Genomic DNA, 19,102 nt, shown 5'->3' on the forward strand with positions numbered 1-19,102 from the left:
AGTGCCACCATTTCAATGCCGTCAGGGAAATCGGACAAAGCATATCTCTCGAGAGAGCGTCGCTGGGACTCGTTGGACGCGTATTGTTCAACGACCGAAAATCATACCGGGATGCCAACTCGTTCTTCTCTCGCCCTGGGCTTCTGCGTCACTGCTCCGTCTTCTCTCGCCGGCGACGCCATTACTACTCGTACTGTTTCGGTTTACTGTGGACGTCGTGGTGGTCTGTTGCTCACCATCATCATTGCCCACTTGGGATCTGTGAAAGTGCGGTCTCCTCAATGGGACATCGTAGATCCTCGGCGGCGCGCCTGGCTCGTCCGTCGGGAGGAGAAAGTCGGGAATGTATTTTTTGATTTGCATTTTTTTTTAGGTAATTGTGTATCGATACCTCTGATATGGCACACAAAAGGTCAAGGTAGGATCGAACCTCTCTCTTTCTTTCTTGTCAGGGTTGTGGTTCAAGTGTACAACTATGTATGTCCCGTATTGTGTTCCAGGACGTTTTTTATTGTGGTCGGTGATGATGTGAAAAAACAAGTTCAAGGCAAAAGGGCCAACACAAAGGGGGTCATATATATATATGCGTCACCATGTCAAGGATCTCATGCCTCTAACAAGAAAAACGTGCTGTGTCCGTACGGAATGCATGAACAACAGAAGATTTGCGTCATCTTTACACGCCCTGCGTCGTGACCCGTAGGAAAAGAAAGCAAGTAAATATCGCTCACACTTTGTTCAGCCGAGCGGATTGCGCAATTCCTTTCCCTTTGGAAAGGACATGAATAGTATCGATATCAACCTGAAGATCGAGCATGTGAGAGTCTTTTTTTTTCTCCTCTTGGTCAGGCCTAGCGAGACCCTTGGAAAGGAAGATCGCTGACAAAGGACTTTGAAAAAAGGGCGCAATCCGGACTGTATTGAGAGGTTTTTGCTGATAAGGTGAAATTTCCCAGGCAAATGGTGGATATGACGTCAAGGAAATTCATTCCTCACTGAGAAATGCGCAGCCTTGCTCAGCCTCGTGTCTGGAGGGCGGATGCGTTTGTGCGAGTATTCAAAAGCAAAAGTTTCAAGATCACTTTATTATTAGTTGTCTATTTAGGTAGGACGGTATAGTCCACTGATGAACGTCCTGAATCTATTCTATTCACTCCGGGGTCAATGCCCTGATCAGAACGCCAAGGTCGCACGGAATGCCCGGTAGATCTCCTCTCGCGTTGTAGTCGTATCATAGACAGGCTGCGAGTGCTACGTAGCAAGGAGTGGCATCTCTTTGGCGTATGCGAGACAGCAACTTCGATACTTCCCCGATCACAATTAAGAATCACATGGCCGCCCTCCTAAGGTTGCCTCATGTCGAGGAATGACTCGAGTACTCTCTTCTTCCGCGCGTCCAAGACCTTCTTGTCCTTGCCCTTGAGTTTGTCGTCGTTCTCCGAGCGGATGACAATGGGTGCGAATATCTCCACAATCGAATCAACAAGCTTGCTTCGTCGTTCTGGATCAGCAGCATCTTGCTCTGTTCCGGTGGCTGATACCGAGGAGATACTCTGGGTCCGTCGACGGCGGAGAGCAGAAAACAACCCTTTCTTGCCCGGCAGTGCTTCCTCTGAGTATATTGACGGTTCTTTCCCCGATTCAGAAGACATGGTTGACGCTCGTGAGCGTCTTGAAGGGTCAGGAGAGGTCGAATGTGTAATTGGGCCAGAAATTGGGATCCCGCAAGGGACAAGTTCATTGATGAGCCGGGTCAACAAGAACGTAATGAACGTGAAAGACACGCTGTGGATGGGATGATGCGACAAGGGATCCATGATCATATCTTGAAGGCCTTCTGGTTGAGGCTGGACCTTCGCTTTTTCCATGCTTGACAGGCGACGTTCAACCTCGGACCACACCTCTGCAGGGATAATGCCGTCTTGCAAAGACTGGAGGAACGATACCAATACCTCGACCAGGACTTCCAGTCTTACAATACAGGGCACGTCAGCGTGGAGACTGGCTTCGAGTGGACTTGCTGTGTCAAGTGCCTCACGGACTGATGCTAGCATATCTGAACGCTCATCGCCTTCATGGAAGGTCCAGGTTTCCTTGTAGAACGGCCAATAGATGCCCACATTCTCATATTGCCAAGGTGGAGTGTCCCGGTCATGAAGCATTCCCCATTCTGCAACCGAGCGTTCGACATATACAGGAATGATTTCGGTAAGAACATACAGCTCCTTAGGCGCAGAGTGTTGTCCTGCAAAAGCCTGATCATTGTGTCCTGAATATGTTCGCAGCTGCAGTTTACGTGCACCGCCCTCGGGCGCCTGCACCAACTCCCCAAGGTAGCGGAAGTAGGCAGAGGGTAGCCATGTTCCTTTTACGGGAACGAAATGATCCCGTCCATTCTCGATTCTAAGCACCAATATGTCATCAAGTTCCTCCTCTCCCCAGTTCAGTGCTTTCACTAGCTCGCCTTCAGTGATGTCGACTATCAGTTCGACTGTTGTTGTTTCCCCAGGAAGTAGGCTCATAGGTCCTCTCGGGTCATGGCGGCCTTTGACTGGCTGTTGCATTATCTCTGGATCGGCCCTCACTTCCAGCCATGGTGGTGCTATTGAAGCCTCATTCTCTGGTCCCGCAGGCCGCTCGACAAAAGAAAAGGACGCTGTGATCTGTCCAGTGTTTGCTACGGTGATCGCCCTCGTCTTTCTCAAAGCATAACGAACATCACCGAAGCTTACGGCATTCATGTCTGCCGAACCGTCAGCATTCGAGTTCTGTTCATCGGAGTGGTGATCAACTACCACTGTCAATGCAGGACGGCCTTCGTTCTCGGCTTTGTCAAATTCTCGAGCCACTTCATGGTGTACTTTCGCTTTCAGCTCCGGTATGACTGCATCGTAAGTCACAGTGAATACAGCATCTAACGGCTTGTGGTCTGAAGATAACACCCGTTGGTGCGAGATATAGTTGTTGAGTTCAATCATGTCGCCATAGTCTTCATGCGTACGGACTAACTCGGCGTCATTACGGGCATCGTCACGTTCGTCGTATTCGTCATAATCATCACCGTAGGCCATACCGTCGGCATCTGGATCATAGTCAAACAAAACATCCTGCTCAGCACTGGCTTGGTCGATCCCGCGAGCTTTCATGGATTCATCCTTTTTGCGAGCTTCTTCGAGTTGTTTCGCTTTTTCCTCGTACAACTCTATGTCATGACGAGTGCGATAGAGGATACGGTCACACCAGCTGGGGCTTCTCTTCTTCTCTCCCGAGTCAAACATGCCCACGCTGCCCACGTCGTATTTGTAGGTTGGCAAAAAGTTGATTTCGCCTTCCCGCCAGCCTTCGTGAAATGCTTTCCGAAGTTTCTGCTGATGTTTAAGCTGGTCATGTGCCAAGAGCGATTGGAGAGTGACATGAAGAGAGGCAGGGTCGGATTTGGGATCGAGTGGAGGCTCAGCATCGCTCGCAGTTGCAGGTCTCTCAACATCACTTATCTCATAGTGTGTATTCTCCTGTTTCGAAGAATCACCTGGAGGAGGGCTCACGTAGCCGAGCTCGCTGTCAATCCGTCGTTTTGACTTGTTCTCCACGTCATATTCGTTTCGAGTGTGCAATAATAACAGCCTTCGAACGTCTTCGCCTGGAATGTCATCCAGTCGATAGTTCAAATCACCGAACCAAAACCCGAGATCCTCATCGCCAATCTTTTCTTCCCCGCCAAAGGTGCCCTCCCCGTCTGTACTGACAGGCGCAAATCGAGTACGATTTAGGATCTGAGTTGTGTCCCATATACGGCGATTCAAGGCAGTCAGGTCAGCTCCTGCCGCCAGATGGCAATTGACAAAGCACAGGCGCGTCGACTCAGCCAGCATGAGTCTGGCCGAGACTGCACCTTTGTTCCCGAGATAACCCATCAACCCAGTTCCGACAGACGTTGTGCTCACGGAGCTGATAGAAGGAGCTACTTCTGGCGAGGCGTAAATCAAGAGAAGTAGCCCGAGAAGCTGCTCTTCTGCAACCTTCTTATAACCACGGGGAAGAGCTCGTTTCAAGGCTCGTTTCCACTTTTTGCCAGGATTGGGATCAGTGTATGGCCGAATTGCTTCGGTCATGGAAGACACATCAATGACCTCTTGTAGCCCCAGGACGTACAGGTCAATGTCTTCACCATTGGGCTCGCCTGGCACATCGTGCTTTGGCACGGTGGTCTTCTTTTTCTCGTTCCTGGTACGGGCTTCCTGAGACTCGATTGACTCAATGTGCTCGTCACTGTCAGAGTCACCATCGTCGTCATCGTCGAGGTTTGCGCCAGACAAATTTTGAGACAGACCCCTCACTCCGTTACCTCCAATAAACCAGGCGCCTAAGTCCTTCTCTGTGCCACTGATCGAGGCCACATTCCAGCTACCAATCTTGATTTTCATCGACCTCTTCCGGACATAATCACTCTTGCGAGCGCGGACGGCGGCAGACAGCGACTGAGGTGCTATAAACCGAGCATCTTGAGCATTTGGCGATGATGGATAAGCACCTGGTGGTGCTCCATGCTGAGACGGCTTCAGTCCCCAAGGATCTGAGGACTTCCATGGCTCAGGGGAGAGTCTGCTTCCATCAGACTTGTCGGGTTTTAAGGACATTGCTGTCTAACAAGGGATTGTTCCCTAGAGAAGCTCTTTTCCACAATCACAAAGCGCCTCGTGCATTAGCTCATGACCGCCAAGGGAGTCCGTTTGGTGGCGGGCAGCTTAGCATTGCATGAAGCTGTAAATCAGCAACTTAAGGTCACCATACATGATAGAAAGAATGCTGGATGGGATGTTGTGCTGCTTTTTTACATGGTCAATGATGCATGGTCGCGTGGACTTTTTAATTCAATTAATTCAATTAATGACATGCTGTTTGGCAGATGGAGTTCGGGATGCAGTGCACAGCCACCGCCATCATGAGGGTGCGTCACGCTGACTCGTTCCTTGATATCTGGGTCAGCAGGCTTTAGCCTTGTCTTGGATAATCAACATGGGCGTGCGTTTGCGCCTGTCAAGCCTATTTCTTGCACAAGTCTAAGCGAGATTCTTAGGCGCAACGCAGGCATCTTTAGCCAACGCAGGGATTCCTAAGGCACCCCGGCCACTATCTACTTTAGGCGGCTCTGATCATCGACAAACGACACCAAAAAGCCCGCGCCTTTGCTTCACTGGCTTTCGTCCCGTCCAAACATTCAAACAACAAACCACCATGGACTTTTGACAATCGCTTCCATCAGGGCTCCCAGCAACTCTTGAGGCATCTTGATTCCGACCACCATCGTCGCCCACTTCCTCGTTGCACATCATGATCCGGTGACACATCCTCACACCAAGATGAATACACGACCCATCATTGACGAGTCCCCTGCATCCATTGCTTTGTCTGCGGCCTTCAACAATGATGCAAGTTGTTTTGCTGTTGGCCTTGAGACAGGCTTCTGTGGTATTTATATGGCTGACAAAGTGTAATGGTGCACATGCTGACCTTGCTGAGTGTTCAACTCCGATCCATGCGAGTTGAAAGCCTCCAGAGGTACGATCTCTTGGCCTATATTCATTCTCCGACTAAGAACGAACAGACCTTAATGCCGGCATTGGCACTGCGGAAATGCTGGGGCGGTACAACTATCTGGCACTCGTAGGAGGCGGAAAGAATCCCAGGTGGCCACAAACAAAAGTATGCCGTGGTGCGATTGGAATAACACCCAAAGGGACGAGGGGCTGATACACCACCTAGGTCATGATATGGGACGACGCGAAACAGAAGGTTGCGGTCACTCTTGAATTGAAGACTGCAGTCCTCCGTGTCCGACTGACAAAATCATGGATTGCGATTGCGATCCAAAATAGCATACACCTGTACAAATTCTCCTCGCCTCCTGAACGAACAGCGATCTTTGAAACTGCGGACAATCCTTTGGGACTGTGCTGCCTAGGTGCGAGTGTGGTGGCATTTCCAGGTCGCTCGCCGGGTAAAGTACAGTTGGTTGAGCTCGCATCAGGCAATGTTAGTATCATCCCGGCGCATACCTCGGCTTTACGAGCCATGGACTTGAGTGCAGATGGACAGCTCCTCGCCACGGCCAGTGAGCAGGGCACCTTGATCCGAGTGTTTTCGACATCAAACTGTACCAAGATTGCCGAATTACGAAGGGGCGTAGACCCTGCCTACATCTTCAGCATTGCTATTTCTCCGAATTCAAGCATGCTTGCGGTAACCTCTGACAAGTCGACTCTCCATGTCTTTGATCTCCCCATATCCTCAATCCCACAGCCCGCAAGCCCGAGAAGCCCGCGCCGATCACAATCACCCCATGTTCCAGGTGATGAGGAAGGCTCAACGAACCAGAAATGGGGTTTCTTGTCCAAGATCCCGCTACTCCCACGTGTCTTTTCCGACATCTACTCCTTTGCGTCTGCACATTTCGAAATGGGCGATGAGAACGTAGGGATTAACGGGTCAACCTTATCTTACCTCCCTGCTCTGGGATCGTTACCACATCGGCCACAGAAAGGAATTCTGGGATGGATTGACAATGCGACTATGATCTGTATCGGCACGGGCCGAGATGCTCGATGGGAACGTTTTAGAGTGGGTGAACGCCCTGGGATCGCAGATGAAGGTCAGAGATCAGTCTGGAGAGACGGCTGGAGAAAGTATCTCGGAAGCTGAAAAACTTGATGAACAACGTGAGAAAGACATACTGAGTTGATCACGAAGTGCTTACATGCCGAGCACCTCTCGATGAATTGCTCAGTCATAACTCTATCAGAACGCCGTTGCCGCACCTTGGGGAATTGTAGTCGTTGGACATGGTAATGAGCATCTCTTCGACAGGTGACTGCTGAGGGCACTTGGAAGAATCACAAGACGACACACCGGCAGTTACGGTGGTCCTTCGCTCGAGCAATGCGCATGCTCCACTCGAACTGATATGATGGTTTTGTGCCTTGAAAGTCCGAATCAGTCGAAAAGATGGCAACAGGGAAACCAACACACGGAGCTCGTTTGGTGATGATGAAAAACGTCATCTAAACTCGTGCTTTATGAGCAACAATGACGAGCCTGCTCCTTGCTCAAGACAACCAGATCATTGAAAAGGTTAGAGGAACTGCTCCGAGTTAGGAGAGGCGGCCTTGGACAGTTTTAAAAGCAGCCGCAAGCATGATTTTCAAAGACCATGAAGGATATGTTGTGCACAATAAGAAGATTGGGAAAGCGAATTGATATTGACGGTTTGAGGGTTGACGAAGATTTCTGAAATTTCATTGCTATTGTGGACAGTCAGAGCTTCACATCTTTCTCCTAAGTCTTGTATTCTCGATTACAGGCTTCGATAGAAGATGTGTAGCATCGTTCGAATATATGGATAGCTGATGCTTTTTCCGGACTTCGGCTTTCCGACTCTGGTTTCTCGAGTCATGACGTGATATAAACATGTTTGCTCGCAGGGACATCTGACCCTTCGGCCAGACAAGGTTGAATTGATATGCGGAGCTTGATATCAAGGTACGTCAAGACACGTCCGGGGATTGTATTCTAGGCGTCATCATGCCATCTGATGCTCTATTTAGACATATCCAGATGACAATGGTAGGCTGATATGCGAATCATTTCTTGCACCCCAACTTGCTCACATTCGACCTACACGAGTGTTATCTCGCAAATTCTTCTCTTCATTTGCTGCCAGAAGAGTCCTTCCTGTTCACAAAGCCAGGACGCATCGTTGCGTATGAAATCATTGACTCGCCCACATCGAGTGCGTGCGTTCAAGCCGCGAGCGAATCTCGACATCAGCATCGCACGACGACTAATTCTTTCCAGGGGTCCTTTCGTCCGCTCATTCGAAACATCGACGACAATGTCCAACCCGTCGGGTGCCCACGTCGACTCGTCGACCAACTTCCCCCAGAACGACGGCTCGACGCCGGGAGAGGCGTTCGAGGTCCGTCAAACGTCCAGCTCGGCCGACTGGAAACCCGACCCGTCGAGATCGATCCGTTTGCCGCCGAACCGGCAGGCCCTCATGGACGACATCATCGCTCTTTACTCTTGCGAACCCACGGCGGAGCGCGTGAAGCGTTACACCCCTGACTGCGTGTACGACGACCAGTTTGTTTACGCCAACGACCGTTACAAGATGGCGGGCCAGTGGTTCGCCCTGCCCAAACTGTTCGACGAGAGCAAGAACCTGGGGTACGAGGTCGTCCGCAACGACCGGGACCTGATCCAGTTCAAGAACGAACAGAGTTGGACGTTCCGCGGGATCCCCAAGACCGCCGTCATCAATGCCCTGGTGAGTCTGAGTTTGGATCCCGACACGCTGGATTCGGACTTTGTCAGGGTCAAGTATCACAAGGACCAGGCGAACGAAAAGGACTATTCCCGTGAGTGATGAATCTCAGAGCAACCCCAAAAAAATTCCGACCATTCGGCTGACGTGGACTGAACTGCAAATCCCCAGATGAGGGTCTTGGGTTCAATTTCAAAAAGTGGCAGGCAGATAATGTCATGAAACACATGGACAGTAGGGAGGTCGAACTGTTTGTGGCCGACAAGGACGCCGCAAAGACGGCACCAAACAAGTACGGCGATGGTGTTAGAGATGCGCCAAAGAAGGATTTTTGAGTCATTGTCACGAGTTTGATAGACGTTAAGTGATGCGTGCGATGTACCAGTAATCAGCTTACATACGGAATGGATGTCTTTGCAGGTGAGGGAGGTCAAGAGTGTGGACAGATGAAGCCCGACGTCGACGAGGTTGATTGATAGATGGTTCTCAGCCTCGTGACACGTCCCAAAAACATCGACCCATCATCTTTCCCCCCATCCAATACTGTAACTCGCCCAAGAGAACACAAGCACAGAACTCCCTGTCTGTACAGACTCGACCTAGCCGCGCCAAAAAAAAATACTGCACATGTCATTCATATTCATGGGTCGAATCAAGCGTCGAGACTTGTGTACACACGGATATTTACGAAAAGTGAGGACCTTACGACTCGCTAGACCAAGGTAGGCATAAATCGTAACTTTTGTGTCCCTGATTACCCTTTCGAATAGATCAGAGTCCATGGGTATATATACTTGGTGATGGTCATGGTCATGCCATCGGTGAATAACCATCTTCCTCATATTGCCTCTTCATTTCCTTTTTGTTGCCGTCTGGCTGGTGTGATACAGTAGTATCACATCCACGGATACAAGATGAGTGTTTTGTATACACGAAGACATTCATGACAACGATACCCTCTTCTCCTGCAAAGACAGAAATTTGTATTTTCCAAAAAAGAGTGACTGATTGTTCGAACTGAACAAAGACTAGCTTATCTAGGTCATATCCCCCCTCTGCTGCCACGAGGACGAAAGGTGATTGATTGATGTGGCGTCCACGTCCACCGCAGACTCTCTGAGATCCCACCGACAAAGGCTCTACTCGATCATGACAGTGTGTTTATATATTGTCTGTCTATCCCAACAATATACATCACGGTCCGAAGCATATTGAAGGACAAGCAACACCCATATCACCACCACACCAATTGCTCGCCACAGAGAGTGTTTACCGTTCAATGCTTCAACAAAAAGACATTAGCGTGTTAGCCAAAGGTACATAACATGTACACGGGAAGATGATGATATGACCCGAAAGAGACAAAGAGGGACAAAACATACAGTGCAGCAAGAACATCCCTTGCATCCAGAGGCATCATGGCCACAGGTACTGCAGTGAGGTTCCATTGTTTGTTGGACTAAGGTGTCCGGGTCTCGAGGGTAAGTAAGACGAGAGAGACTGTTTTTGGGTTTTATGTTTGTGTCGTTTGTGTTTTGATGTCAGTAACGCAACAAGTTTTGTCGTGAAGGAAACAAAAAAGAAAAGGAAGATACATCTCTAGCGTTCTCGGGGATGGGTTTATATACCCTCTCCAGATTGCTTTGTGTGGTCGTCTGATTCAAAGTTGCATGCAGTGCAATTGTTTGACCCAGTCCCGACCTCCCTCGAACCCACGCTTCTCTTGCTCAAGTGGTCAGGCATCCATGCCCTGCAAGCCCGTGGGGTGAGAAGAGGAATTCATGGACCATTAGATTCAGGTAATCGAGAATGAGGTGAACCTGTCCCTGCAGACGAGAAAGGACCCGTCCCACGTCCTCTCGCTCGCTCGTTCGCCCGTGTGAAAAATGCAAGAAGATGATCCACTATCCGTCCAAAGGGCCTGTAGGTTGTGTGATAACATCTCTCATGCTGCGTGGGCACGGCTCCCCTTCTACTTCTCCCAAGCCAATCACTCGCTTCTTCCTGGAGCGGGCGTTGATAGCATCCCACCCTGTTAGGACGCTCTTCGGACGGGTCCGGTTCGATCCCAAGGCTCTCAGGTTGTACAATGGTATCCCTGCTAAGGTTTCGTCCGGTCAGCCCAATTCTGCAAACATGCCACGCCATGTGTGCCCTAGACTGTTCCGCCTGGGGCCTCTGAATGGACAATTTCGACACTCTTGTGACTTTAAGCCAAGGTCTGACGTGTTGACGATCCGTGCCGTCAAATATGCAAGATGTGCTGGCAACTGTGCTGAGCTTCTTGTGGGATGCTAAGGATGCTAGATGCTCTCCCATTGACTCGTCTCATCTCTTCGCCGAGAGAGCTTCCACACGAAGTAAAAGAAGAGGCGTATGCCAGGTCAGTCCGAGTTGGAGGGCAAGCTGTGGATATATCTTTCCAACGAGTCAGATATCATCAGACCGGTGAAGGTGGACACAGCCCATCGAGAAATGACATCGAATTTATCCCCGGTCATGGCAGCTAAGCAGCTGACAGCACATGCTGTTGAGATTTTTCACAATCAGAGGCACTCTGTATCTCATTCGAACGTACATCCAGGTACGGTTCCCATTTGACCCAATTGGTAGCCTACCTATCTCCTCACCGTACGGTTGTTCTGTTTCGTAGCCATCGACTCCTCTCATTTCAGTGCTTCCGAGGTTTGAATCTGGACAACATCCGCAAGAGATTCAATTTGACCAAAATTGAACAAGTCGAGTGAAGTGAGGTGTATGTGTACTGGGCACATGTTGTGGGATGACGCTCTGAAACGAAACGGTGCAGTCATATTGAGCTTTTCAGACGTCCAAGAAAGATCTGCGAGAATGTCATCGTCCTCCTTTCCGTTCTCGGTCACTCTTCGGTATCATATTTCGCCTATCGTGCTTCGAAGATACCTGCCTAGCTATCCAGTGTCATGACAAGGCGACGCTTGATACGCATTTCTACAAATATGTGACGATATTGAAAGGATCCTATGATTTCTCTGAAGCCGAATAAACAATGTCTAAAGCCTTAAGCGGCCATTTAAAGGTCCTAGACTAGAGCTCTAGTTTCCAGCGTTCCTCGTCCAAACTTGCCCTAGAATCAATTGTTGTCGGTAGCACTGAACATAATTTCCCATGGTCTCATATCCTTCTTGAGCTCGTATGAAGAGATCAAGTTCGTTTCCATCTACACATTCTTCCAACCGGGAGCATTTCGCTCCAATTGCTTCTAGCTGACCTCAACCCCATAAAGTAAGAAGAATACACGTTGAACTCTGCCACCCTCAAGCCTGAGCTTGAGTCCAGAAATCGAGGCTGGCAATCACATCTTCACCGCTCTCATCTTCGTAAGCGTACAGAATCTGTATAGTGTTAGGATAGGCATCACATATCAAGCGCAGTTCAATGACTTACCTCGCGGGTACTGGAATGAAGCATCCTTACGTTCTTGCCGGTCATGACATGAATCAACTCGCTAGTTTCGATGTGTCTTATCTCAATGAAACTCGGCTCGAAGGCAAGAATGTAGGGGTAATTCAGAGCAAATGCCTGTGGAGTTCCTTCCCAGGTGATCTTCCAGTCCTGTCGAGCTCGCCACCCATTCCTATTGACGAAGAAACTGAAGTCCGAATAGTTGAGCAGGAACTCGCCGTTAAGACGCTCAATATGAATTGGCTTGACATTTTCTTTTCTTGTGACGAAGTCAAGGGACGTGTCTGCTTGGTCGAGAAGTGATTGCCGCTCTGTGGTTTCCAAAGACACAACTTCGAAGCCTCTGGCACAGCCAACACATAGCGTTGATCTTAGGTAGTGTACCGACGTGGATTCGGCAGGGATGTAGAATTCCTTGGATGGGTTAGTAAGGGGGGCCTACGAGTCAAGGGAGTAACTTACCTTGAAAGGCTTTAGGGCATCTTGACCGCTCGCAAACATTTTACTAATAGCTGGCTTCTTCTTGCCTTTTGTTAGGTCATCCATAGGCTCGTATACTTTGATAGTCGTTGACAGAGCCGATGTCTTGACAGAGCAAACCAAATGCCTACCCAAACCAATCCCAGCCTTGAAGAAGTTAGCATGGCCTTGAATCTTTCGAGGTCGTGTCGCCAGAGGGTTCTGATTATTCGCATCGAGTGCTTCGAACGGATAAGAAGTGAGTGTTTTGTTCGAGAGGACCAAAAGTAGTCGATACTCCTCCAAAGTGTCAATTTGAGACACTTGAGTGGCATCAAGGATTCGTCTTGGTTTGATCGACTTATCCTTGGTAAATCGATCGGCAATGTAGATCCCGTTGTCGGTACCAATAATAAGTTTTCTCCCACCATCAGTTGGCACAAGGCAATTGACTCGGTTTTGGGCGTTGAAGAAGCCTTCACAGAGAATCGACTTGGTATAAAAATCGCTGCTGCGCTCTCGAAGCTTACTCTGCTGCTCTTCCACCAGTTCAATGAACTTCTTACGTTGGGTAATGGAGGTGGCATAGAGTTGAAGCTCATAAGCACCTTTACCAAGGTGACGGAAGGTGACGGGATACACTTCTTTCTGACCTGGAGTGCTCGATGCCGATGATTTGGCACCGGGTATGAGACTTGAGGAAGGCCGTTTTGCGATACCCAATCGAGGAATAACCTGATCCATTTCGGCAATAACCAAAAGTTCCAGGGGAATTGGTTTTCGGTAGACTCTCAATTCTTCTCTCTTGTTCACGGTTTTGACCCTGCACATCAGGACGGCATGGTCAAACAAGTAAACCTGTACTTCAGCAGTATCGGTCGGGGACTTTTTGAAACCCATCTTGGTCAAGATGACACGGTTCTCCTCAGTGAGCTTCAGGTCTGTATACTCTCCTGGATTCCACTTGAGCGATTGATTCAGTTGCAGCAGGTTGAAGTGGTTTTCAGCCTTGCCGCTCTCAGCATTGACTCGAGCCAGGAAGTCCTTGATGATTCCGATGGCTTTGGGTATGTCCTTCTTATCAGGGTTGTCGTCCTTGGTGTATTTCAGTACATTGTCGAGTAGAAGTGGATACCGAGCCAAACGAGTCGTTGGTTTCGTGAGATACCCATTAAGCTCCAGCTTCCTTGACTCTTTGAGTCTTTCGGTCTCGTCGACGAAGCGAGAAAATGCGGGATTTGCTCCTTTCTCCTTCTCGAACTCATATTTGCCGTACATTTGATTGGCACCATACTTGATAAATGGGTCGAACTGGGGAACCCATTTCAAAAAGACATCTCCAATACATTGTACCACATGCTGCTCCTTTTGTCTTTTGGACAATTCGTCTGCGAATTTCCCGTTGACTGCAAGAACTTCCAGACAATTGCCAAAGACCGTGCGCACGAACTTTTCACGCTTTTCTTCTTTGATCGGAGATGCCACATTGCCCAACCCGCGCAACGGTCTTATCCAGAAGTCGCGTAGATACTCCAAATCCTTGACGAAGTCACGCTCTGTGTACATGATCTCAGAGATGACTTCTTGTCTCTTTTTCTCGCGATCATCAATTCTATCGGCAACTTCTTTTGGTACGCTGTTGATCCAGAGTTTCTGTTCCTGGTCATCATTGTCGTGAAGACTGCCTCTTGAATTGGAGTGTCTCAGACCCGGCTGTGGTTTCAAATTAAGTCTCGCCTGTTGTTCCAACCTTCGCGGACATGCGATAGAGTAGCAGAGATTGTCTCTTGTGCAAGTGGGAGAATAACATTCTGTGAGTAAGGTGAAGACACCATTGACGTCTTTTGATGATGCCTCCTCTCCAAGGGTTTCTTTGAATTGGTAAACCTCTCCAGGTGCATCTCTTAGTCGATGTTCATAGGTAACATCATGAAAAAATTTCTGCGCATCCAAAGCACGCCCAAGCAGCAGAGCCAGATTGCGATCGGTAGTTTTGATGATATAAGCAATCAGGTCAACAGCTTCCGCACCTGTAAAGGCGTTCTTGTAAGACAAGTCGTTCTTCTCCCTGTCACCGACACCAATACGTTCCTGAAAGGCGCTGGCGACACGTGAGAGAAGAGCCGGGTACACCAATGGGGACTTTCTCTGAACAACGGTGCTCGTCGTGCTCTGACTTGAGGAATGACTGGATGGTGCAGGGCGTTGCTTCATACTATCACTGCGTGACCCGTTCATCGTTGTGCCCGTCAGATCAGAAGAACCAGAAGCGATAGAAGCCGATGATACCGTCCGTGGCGGGGCTGCGCTGCTCTCACTAGGGCGGCGTGCACGGTGTGTCGGCACGTACGCCGGCGAGCTGGTTGAATTGAAAGACCCTTGAACAGATACCTGATCTGCAAAGGGATCACCTTCTGCTTCTCGACGTCTCCCAGGCACAACCCTTCCACTAGTCAACTGTTGTGTGTGATCACGATCAAATGAATATGTACCCATGGACATCGCGCGATCGTCAGGACGTTCAGGGATGTGCCGGCCCTGCGCAGTCGTTCTAGATGGACCCATGGGACCCATTCCAGCATAAGGTTGCTGTCGAATGGCACCAGCCGTACCTTGTTGGAAACTATTGGGTGGAGGTCGGTAACCAATGGTAGGCTCACCCGGTCTCACCATAGATCGTGATCTGTAGGAGTCGTTATTCAGTGCCGGAGGAGGCATTCTGTTGGGAAGAGGCCTGCGCTCATATGGATTGGGCATCATGTGCGGTCCTCCTGATCGTGGATCCATGCGTTGAGGAGGGGGGTATGGTCTCCGATCTGGAAACATGGGTGGGGGATTATGCGGCATAGGTCTTGGGTTACCTGTGCCGTTCATGTAGGGCTGAGCTGGGACGATGCCGTTTGCACGGTCGTAATTCTGTGGAGGATGTCGCATGGGCGGAGGCGGTCCCTGTCGCATAGACATTGTGTGTTGGGCTGGCTGCATACCCATGCTCAAGCTGTTGGAGCGATCGTACATCATCCCTGACGACTGGGTTGTCATTGTCTGTGATCTTCCTGGAGGCGGCGCTCCGCCAAAGATGTTGTGGAAAGCAGCATCTCTCTGACGGTCGGCCGGGGGACCACCATAGTTTGGGCTTCTCGAAGCATGGTAGCGCGAATCGGGACTACCATAGTCTGCCATACTCAGCGAAGAGATAGCAGAGGGAGGGTAGCCTTAGAAGAGGAATGAATGTCACCGAGGGTGCATCGAGCGCGGTGAGATGGAGTTCACAGGGGGTTTCTTGGGAGGCCGTGCTTTATTCTCTCCTCTCTCCTCTTCTTTGTTTCTGCTCGTCCTCACCCAGGATATTTCTTGTCGAAAAGCTATCGCATGTAAGGGTCACCGTGGTATTGGAGTTAATCGTGGGATAGGAGTATGAACAAGTAAATGTGGTGGCTGATACTAAGATTGAGAGGTGCGTCGTGGAGGGCGTCGATGTAGGTGGATAGAATTACATGTGATGTTGCACAAATTCATGCTCCGCCCATGCCAGCAGGAACAGAGCGAAGAAAAATGAGAAATATGGTCTGAGGATGTGAAGATAATTTGCGAATGAATGGGTTACAGCCGTCGTGCTCGCAGTTGTGGTTCCAAGTTGGAATAACGAGGATCGACCAACCGACAGACACAAGCCTGCGCCTTAATCTTATTGGCTCCTTCCTCAAAGCTTTGCCTGCGGTTGTGATGTGATCTTAAGAACGCAGGCACATCTCTACAATACACATTTACACCAACACGACTCAACGTTGTCGCACTTCCTATGAACTCCCCTGTGACAATCATACCACGGACCTCGAACTCAAATTAGCGAAAAGGACCCTTGATACCAGAGGCAGAATGCCCGGCATCATGGAAACACCCGTGAACGAATATACACCAAGCTTTGCACCCTTTTTTGGCATGGCAAGTTATTACCCTGGACTTCTGACTAGGAAGAAAAGCTGACCATTTGCAGGCTGGAATTGCATCCGCGGTACGTTACTCGCTCTATTCTGCCTGATACCTGTACTAACGCCGGCCGTGCTGCAGATGATATTTGGATGTACGATCTGTACCCGAGAAGCGAGTAAATGATTCCACTACTAAGAAATCACAGGTTTAGGAGCAGCATATGGAACGGCAAAATCAGGAATTGGCATTGCTGGTGTCGGTCAATACCGTCCTGATCTGGTTATGAAGGTCTGATATGCACTGGCATAAAAGTTTTATAGAGAGTTGACAAGAAAATAGTCGTTGATACCCGTGGTCATGTCCGGAATTATCGCTGTCTATGCTCTTGTGATAGCAGTCTTGATCGCTGGAGACATGGAACCTCCCCCAGCAAAGCACTACAGTCTCTTCACAGGCTTCATGCATCTAGCCAGTGGTCTCAGCGTAGGGTTGGCGGGGTTGGCGGCCGGGTATGCCATTGGCATTGTGGGAGACATGGGTGTGCGAGCCTACATGCAGCAATCCCGGATTTTCGTGGGTATGGTGCTCATTTTGATTTTTGGCGAGGTGCTTGGACTCTACGGCTTGATTGTTGGGTTGCTCCTGAACTCGAAGAGTTAAGCCTTGACACTGGGAGGTTGTATGAGCTTAGCTAGGTTTCTGCGAAATATAAAACGGTGTTTGGTGCTTCTAGAGGGATAACTGGTTGTGGGAGATCATGTACTAGTAATATCATATGCATGAATTGAACATCGCTATACGCTATAACACTCGTATCGAACATGAATAGAATCTAAAATTTAGGCCAGGAACATGGCGAGATTGCCACCAATATGCTTGAGGTCGAGGAGGAAGGTGTCGTGACCAAACAGACTGATGTCTTCTCCAAGCTCAACATGGGTGACTTGATGATTTCCAGTAGCCCGTAGAGTTTCAGCGATTTCACGTTGCTGCCAGGCCGGAAATAGGATATCACTGGCTACTCCCATTACAAGTACAGGATGAGATCGTAAAGCAGCCATACCCTTGACCAGGTCCTGTGGTGGCTCGCTGCCAATTGAACTGGTTGCCTCGTCCATGGGTGCTGTCGATTCCTGCTCTTCGTAGTTTTTGGAGGGAAGGGTAAGGCTACAGGATAAGTCGTTGCGAATCGATACGTCAGGGCGTTGCATCATCTTTTCCAAATTCTCCTGGCGGCGTAGCTTGGTTTGCTCTTGATGGGCAAATCCGAGGTCGAAGAGGTCCATGGCTTTAGATACATACAACAGCGAGTTGGGGTCGTACTCCAGCGAAAACTTCTCTCCTGCGTGATCAAGATAGGTTTCGATCAGGAAGTCCGGGCACAAAGCAGGCTGCTTCCTAGGATCTGCTCGTCGGCGTCCAAATCTGTTCTCCCATTCAGGTCCACTTCGATAGGTCACTGTGGCTATCTCACGAGCGAGCTTCATTCCAGAATGCGGCGGGATACTGTCGTAATAGAATCCCCTATTCCACTTGGGATCCATCATTAAGACTTGTCGTTGAGTATGCCTCATGGCAATGCTGTATGGATGACTTCTGGCACATCCAGAAATGCTAACAATCTTCTCTACCCGGTCGGGGAAGTGCACACCGAAAGCCAAACTTTGCATGCCGCCCATACTCGCACCGACACTTGCGTACAGCTTCTTGATTCCCAGGCCGTCCAATAGTCTTGCCTGTGCCCGCACCATGTCGTCCATGGTCAAAATGGGGAATCTGGTGGCATATCTCTGACCGTCGGAGGGGTCGATCGACGAGGGACCAGTCGAGCCAAAGCATCCTCCTATCACATTTGTGCAAACGACGAAGTACTTGTCAGTGTCGACTGGAGCACCGGGCCCAATGAACTTTTCCCACCAGCCTGGCTTCGGGTTTGCATCGGTGCTGCGTGCATGGCTGGATGCTGACAAACCAGTATGTATCAAAATGGCGTTACTCTTGTCTGCGTTCAATGTACCCCAAGTTTCATGTGCAATCTCGAATTCTGGTAGAGTACCACCCCAGTCCAGTAATAATGGCGTTGGGCTGTGGAAGACCATGTGTGTACCACTGGTATAGGAAGGCTCTGGACCCGATTCCAGAGACCTACTCTGCAGTGCAGCTGTCTTCAGTTCTTGGGCGTCAAGACAAGGAAATGCCATTGCTGGGTTCGATGGTTCGGCAGGCTCCCATGCGACCTCCTCTTGAGCGGCAGCAGCCTGAGCATGGTGTTGCGAGCGGGTATGTAAACTTGCATTTGTAATCTTTCTGTTGCTCACAGCGTTAGACCAAGGTAACTTGGGTCGAAAAGACGAGGTATTCGTCGTCAAGGATTTGGAGCCTCGACTGAGCAGGCGAGCAGCTATTTGAGCACCACGAGGAGTCGCCATGGTGGACAGTAGCGCGGTGAGGGAATCGAGGTGGTAGAATCGAGGACGAAGCCTCTCTTCACCCTAGAAGACGCCTTTTGATATGTAGGCTCCATTTTCCCCTCTGACATATTTCGGCGACAAGAGGGTCGAGGTACGAGTAGGAGGCGAGACTATAAAATCACATCATCATCCTCCAATGAAATTCGCTGCAGATCTTTGTCGCTTAACCTGCCGTAGTGGTAAATTTTTCTTCCAGCGGAGAGGTGTGTACGAGTACGAGCACGAGCATGAGCGCATGTTCCCAAAATCACGTCTTCCAGGCCTCGAAGATTACATTTTACACCAATAATGAAGGATAGATTTGACCATGTTGTCAGCGCAGCGTGAGCATTCCCTTCAGCAGGAGTATGTGCTGACCGAATTTTGTAAGTGCTGAAGGTTTAAGGCTCACCAGGGTGACCATTCAGCTCAAGGTCAATGCGGCGCAGCTGGTGTCTTATCACCACGGAATATCTCCTGAGAGCGTACGGAGAGG

General features: G+C 49.6%; 7 protein-coding genes across 7 annotated transcripts; 4 read left to right on the plus strand and 3 right to left on the minus strand.

Annotated features, from left to right (window-relative positions):
- Positions 1–1,070: 1,070 nt before the first annotated feature.
- On the minus strand, positions 1,071–4,850 carry PV06_00284 (uncharacterized protein). The gene has a single exon (XM_016400764.1). It carries the CDS (start codon positions 4,635–4,637, stop codon positions 1,344–1,346), a length of 3,294 nt encoding a protein of 1,097 aa, XP_016267817.1. The 5' UTR covers positions 4,638–4,850; the 3' UTR covers positions 1,071–1,343.
- A 510-nt stretch (positions 4,851–5,360) lies between these two features.
- On the plus strand, positions 5,361–6,699 carry PV06_00285 (uncharacterized protein; the record flags this gene model as incomplete). The annotated part of the gene is made up of 4 exons (XM_016400765.1): positions 5,361–5,469; positions 5,521–5,559; positions 5,606–5,703; positions 5,764–6,699. The coding sequence occupies 4 exons, from the start codon at positions 5,361–5,363 to the stop codon at positions 6,697–6,699; spliced, it is 1,182 nt and encodes a 393-aa protein (XP_016267818.1).
- Positions 6,700–7,888: 1,189 nt separating this feature from the next.
- PV06_00286 (uncharacterized protein) lies at positions 7,889–8,655 on the plus strand (the record flags this gene model as incomplete). The annotated part of the gene is made up of 2 exons (XM_016400766.1): positions 7,889–8,414; positions 8,492–8,655. 2 exons carry the CDS (start codon positions 7,889–7,891, stop codon positions 8,653–8,655), a joined length of 690 nt encoding a protein of 229 aa, XP_016267819.1.
- Positions 8,656–9,117: 462 nt separating this feature from the next.
- PV06_00287 (uncharacterized protein) lies at positions 9,118–11,861 on the plus strand. Its single transcript, XM_016400767.1, has 2 exons — positions 9,118–9,361; positions 9,432–11,861. The coding sequence occupies exon 2, from the start codon at positions 10,217–10,219 to the stop codon at positions 10,616–10,618; it is 402 nt and encodes a 133-aa protein (XP_016267820.1). The 5' UTR covers positions 9,118–9,361; positions 9,432–10,216; the 3' UTR covers positions 10,619–11,861.
- Positions 11,339–15,840, minus strand: PV06_00288 (uncharacterized protein). Its single transcript, XM_016400768.1, has 3 exons — positions 12,227–15,840; positions 11,747–12,178; positions 11,339–11,694 (listed from the first exon to the last, which is right to left on the minus strand). The coding sequence occupies exons 1-3, from the start codon at positions 15,404–15,406 to the stop codon at positions 11,617–11,619; spliced, it is 3,690 nt and encodes a 1,229-aa protein (XP_016267821.1). The 5' UTR covers positions 15,407–15,840; the 3' UTR covers positions 11,339–11,616.
- A 91-nt stretch (positions 15,841–15,931) lies between these two features.
- PV06_00289 (V-type proton ATPase proteolipid subunit 2) lies at positions 15,932–16,969 on the plus strand. Its single transcript, XM_016400769.1, has 5 exons — positions 15,932–16,168; positions 16,221–16,238; positions 16,295–16,307; positions 16,362–16,444; positions 16,496–16,969. Exons 1-5 carry the CDS (start codon positions 16,103–16,105, stop codon positions 16,814–16,816), a joined length of 501 nt encoding a protein of 166 aa, XP_016267822.1. The 5' UTR covers positions 15,932–16,102; the 3' UTR covers positions 16,817–16,969.
- PV06_00290 (homoserine O-acetyltransferase) lies at positions 16,915–18,711 on the minus strand. Its single transcript, XM_016400770.1, has one exon. It carries the CDS (start codon positions 18,583–18,585, stop codon positions 16,996–16,998), a length of 1,590 nt encoding a protein of 529 aa, XP_016267823.1. The 5' UTR covers positions 18,586–18,711; the 3' UTR covers positions 16,915–16,995.
- Between the last annotated feature and the right edge of the window lie 391 nt (positions 18,712–19,102).

This window comes from Exophiala oligosperma (assembly GCF_000835515.1).
Source record: "Exophiala oligosperma strain CBS 72588 unplaced genomic scaffold supercont1.1, whole genome shotgun sequence".
Taxonomy (NCBI): Eukaryota; Fungi; Ascomycota; class Eurotiomycetes; order Chaetothyriales; family Herpotrichiellaceae; genus Exophiala; species Exophiala oligosperma.

Bases quoted from the DNA above. Each gene is read 5' to 3' on its own strand.
- PV06_00284 (XM_016400764.1), bottom strand. From the start codon at position 4,637: ATGTCCTTAAAACCCGACAAGTCTGATGGAAGCAGACTCTCCCCTGAG.
- PV06_00287 (XM_016400767.1), top strand. From the start codon at position 10,217: ATGATCCACTATCCGTCCAAAGGGCCTGTAGGTTGTGTGATAACATCT.
- PV06_00288 (XM_016400768.1), bottom strand. From the start codon at position 15,406: ATGGCAGACTATGGTAGTCCCGATTCGCGCTACCATGCTTCGAGAAGC. The intron at 12,179-12,226 runs GTAAGTTACTCC...AACCCATCCAAG, and splicing joins ATGCCCTAAAGCCTTTCAAG to GAATTCTACATCCCTGCCGA. The intron at 11,695-11,746 runs GTAAGTCATTGA...AACACTATACAG, and splicing joins TTCATTCCAGTACCCGCGAG to ATTCTGTACGCTTACGAAGA.
- PV06_00289 (XM_016400769.1), top strand. From the start codon at position 16,103: ATGCCCGGCATCATGGAAACACCCGTGAACGAATATACACCAAGCTTT. The intron at 16,445-16,495 runs GTCTGATATGCA...ACAAGAAAATAG, and splicing joins GTCCTGATCTGGTTATGAAG to TCGTTGATACCCGTGGTCAT.
- PV06_00290 (XM_016400770.1), bottom strand. From the start codon at position 18,585: ATGGCGACTCCTCGTGGTGCTCAAATAGCTGCTCGCCTGCTCAGTCGA.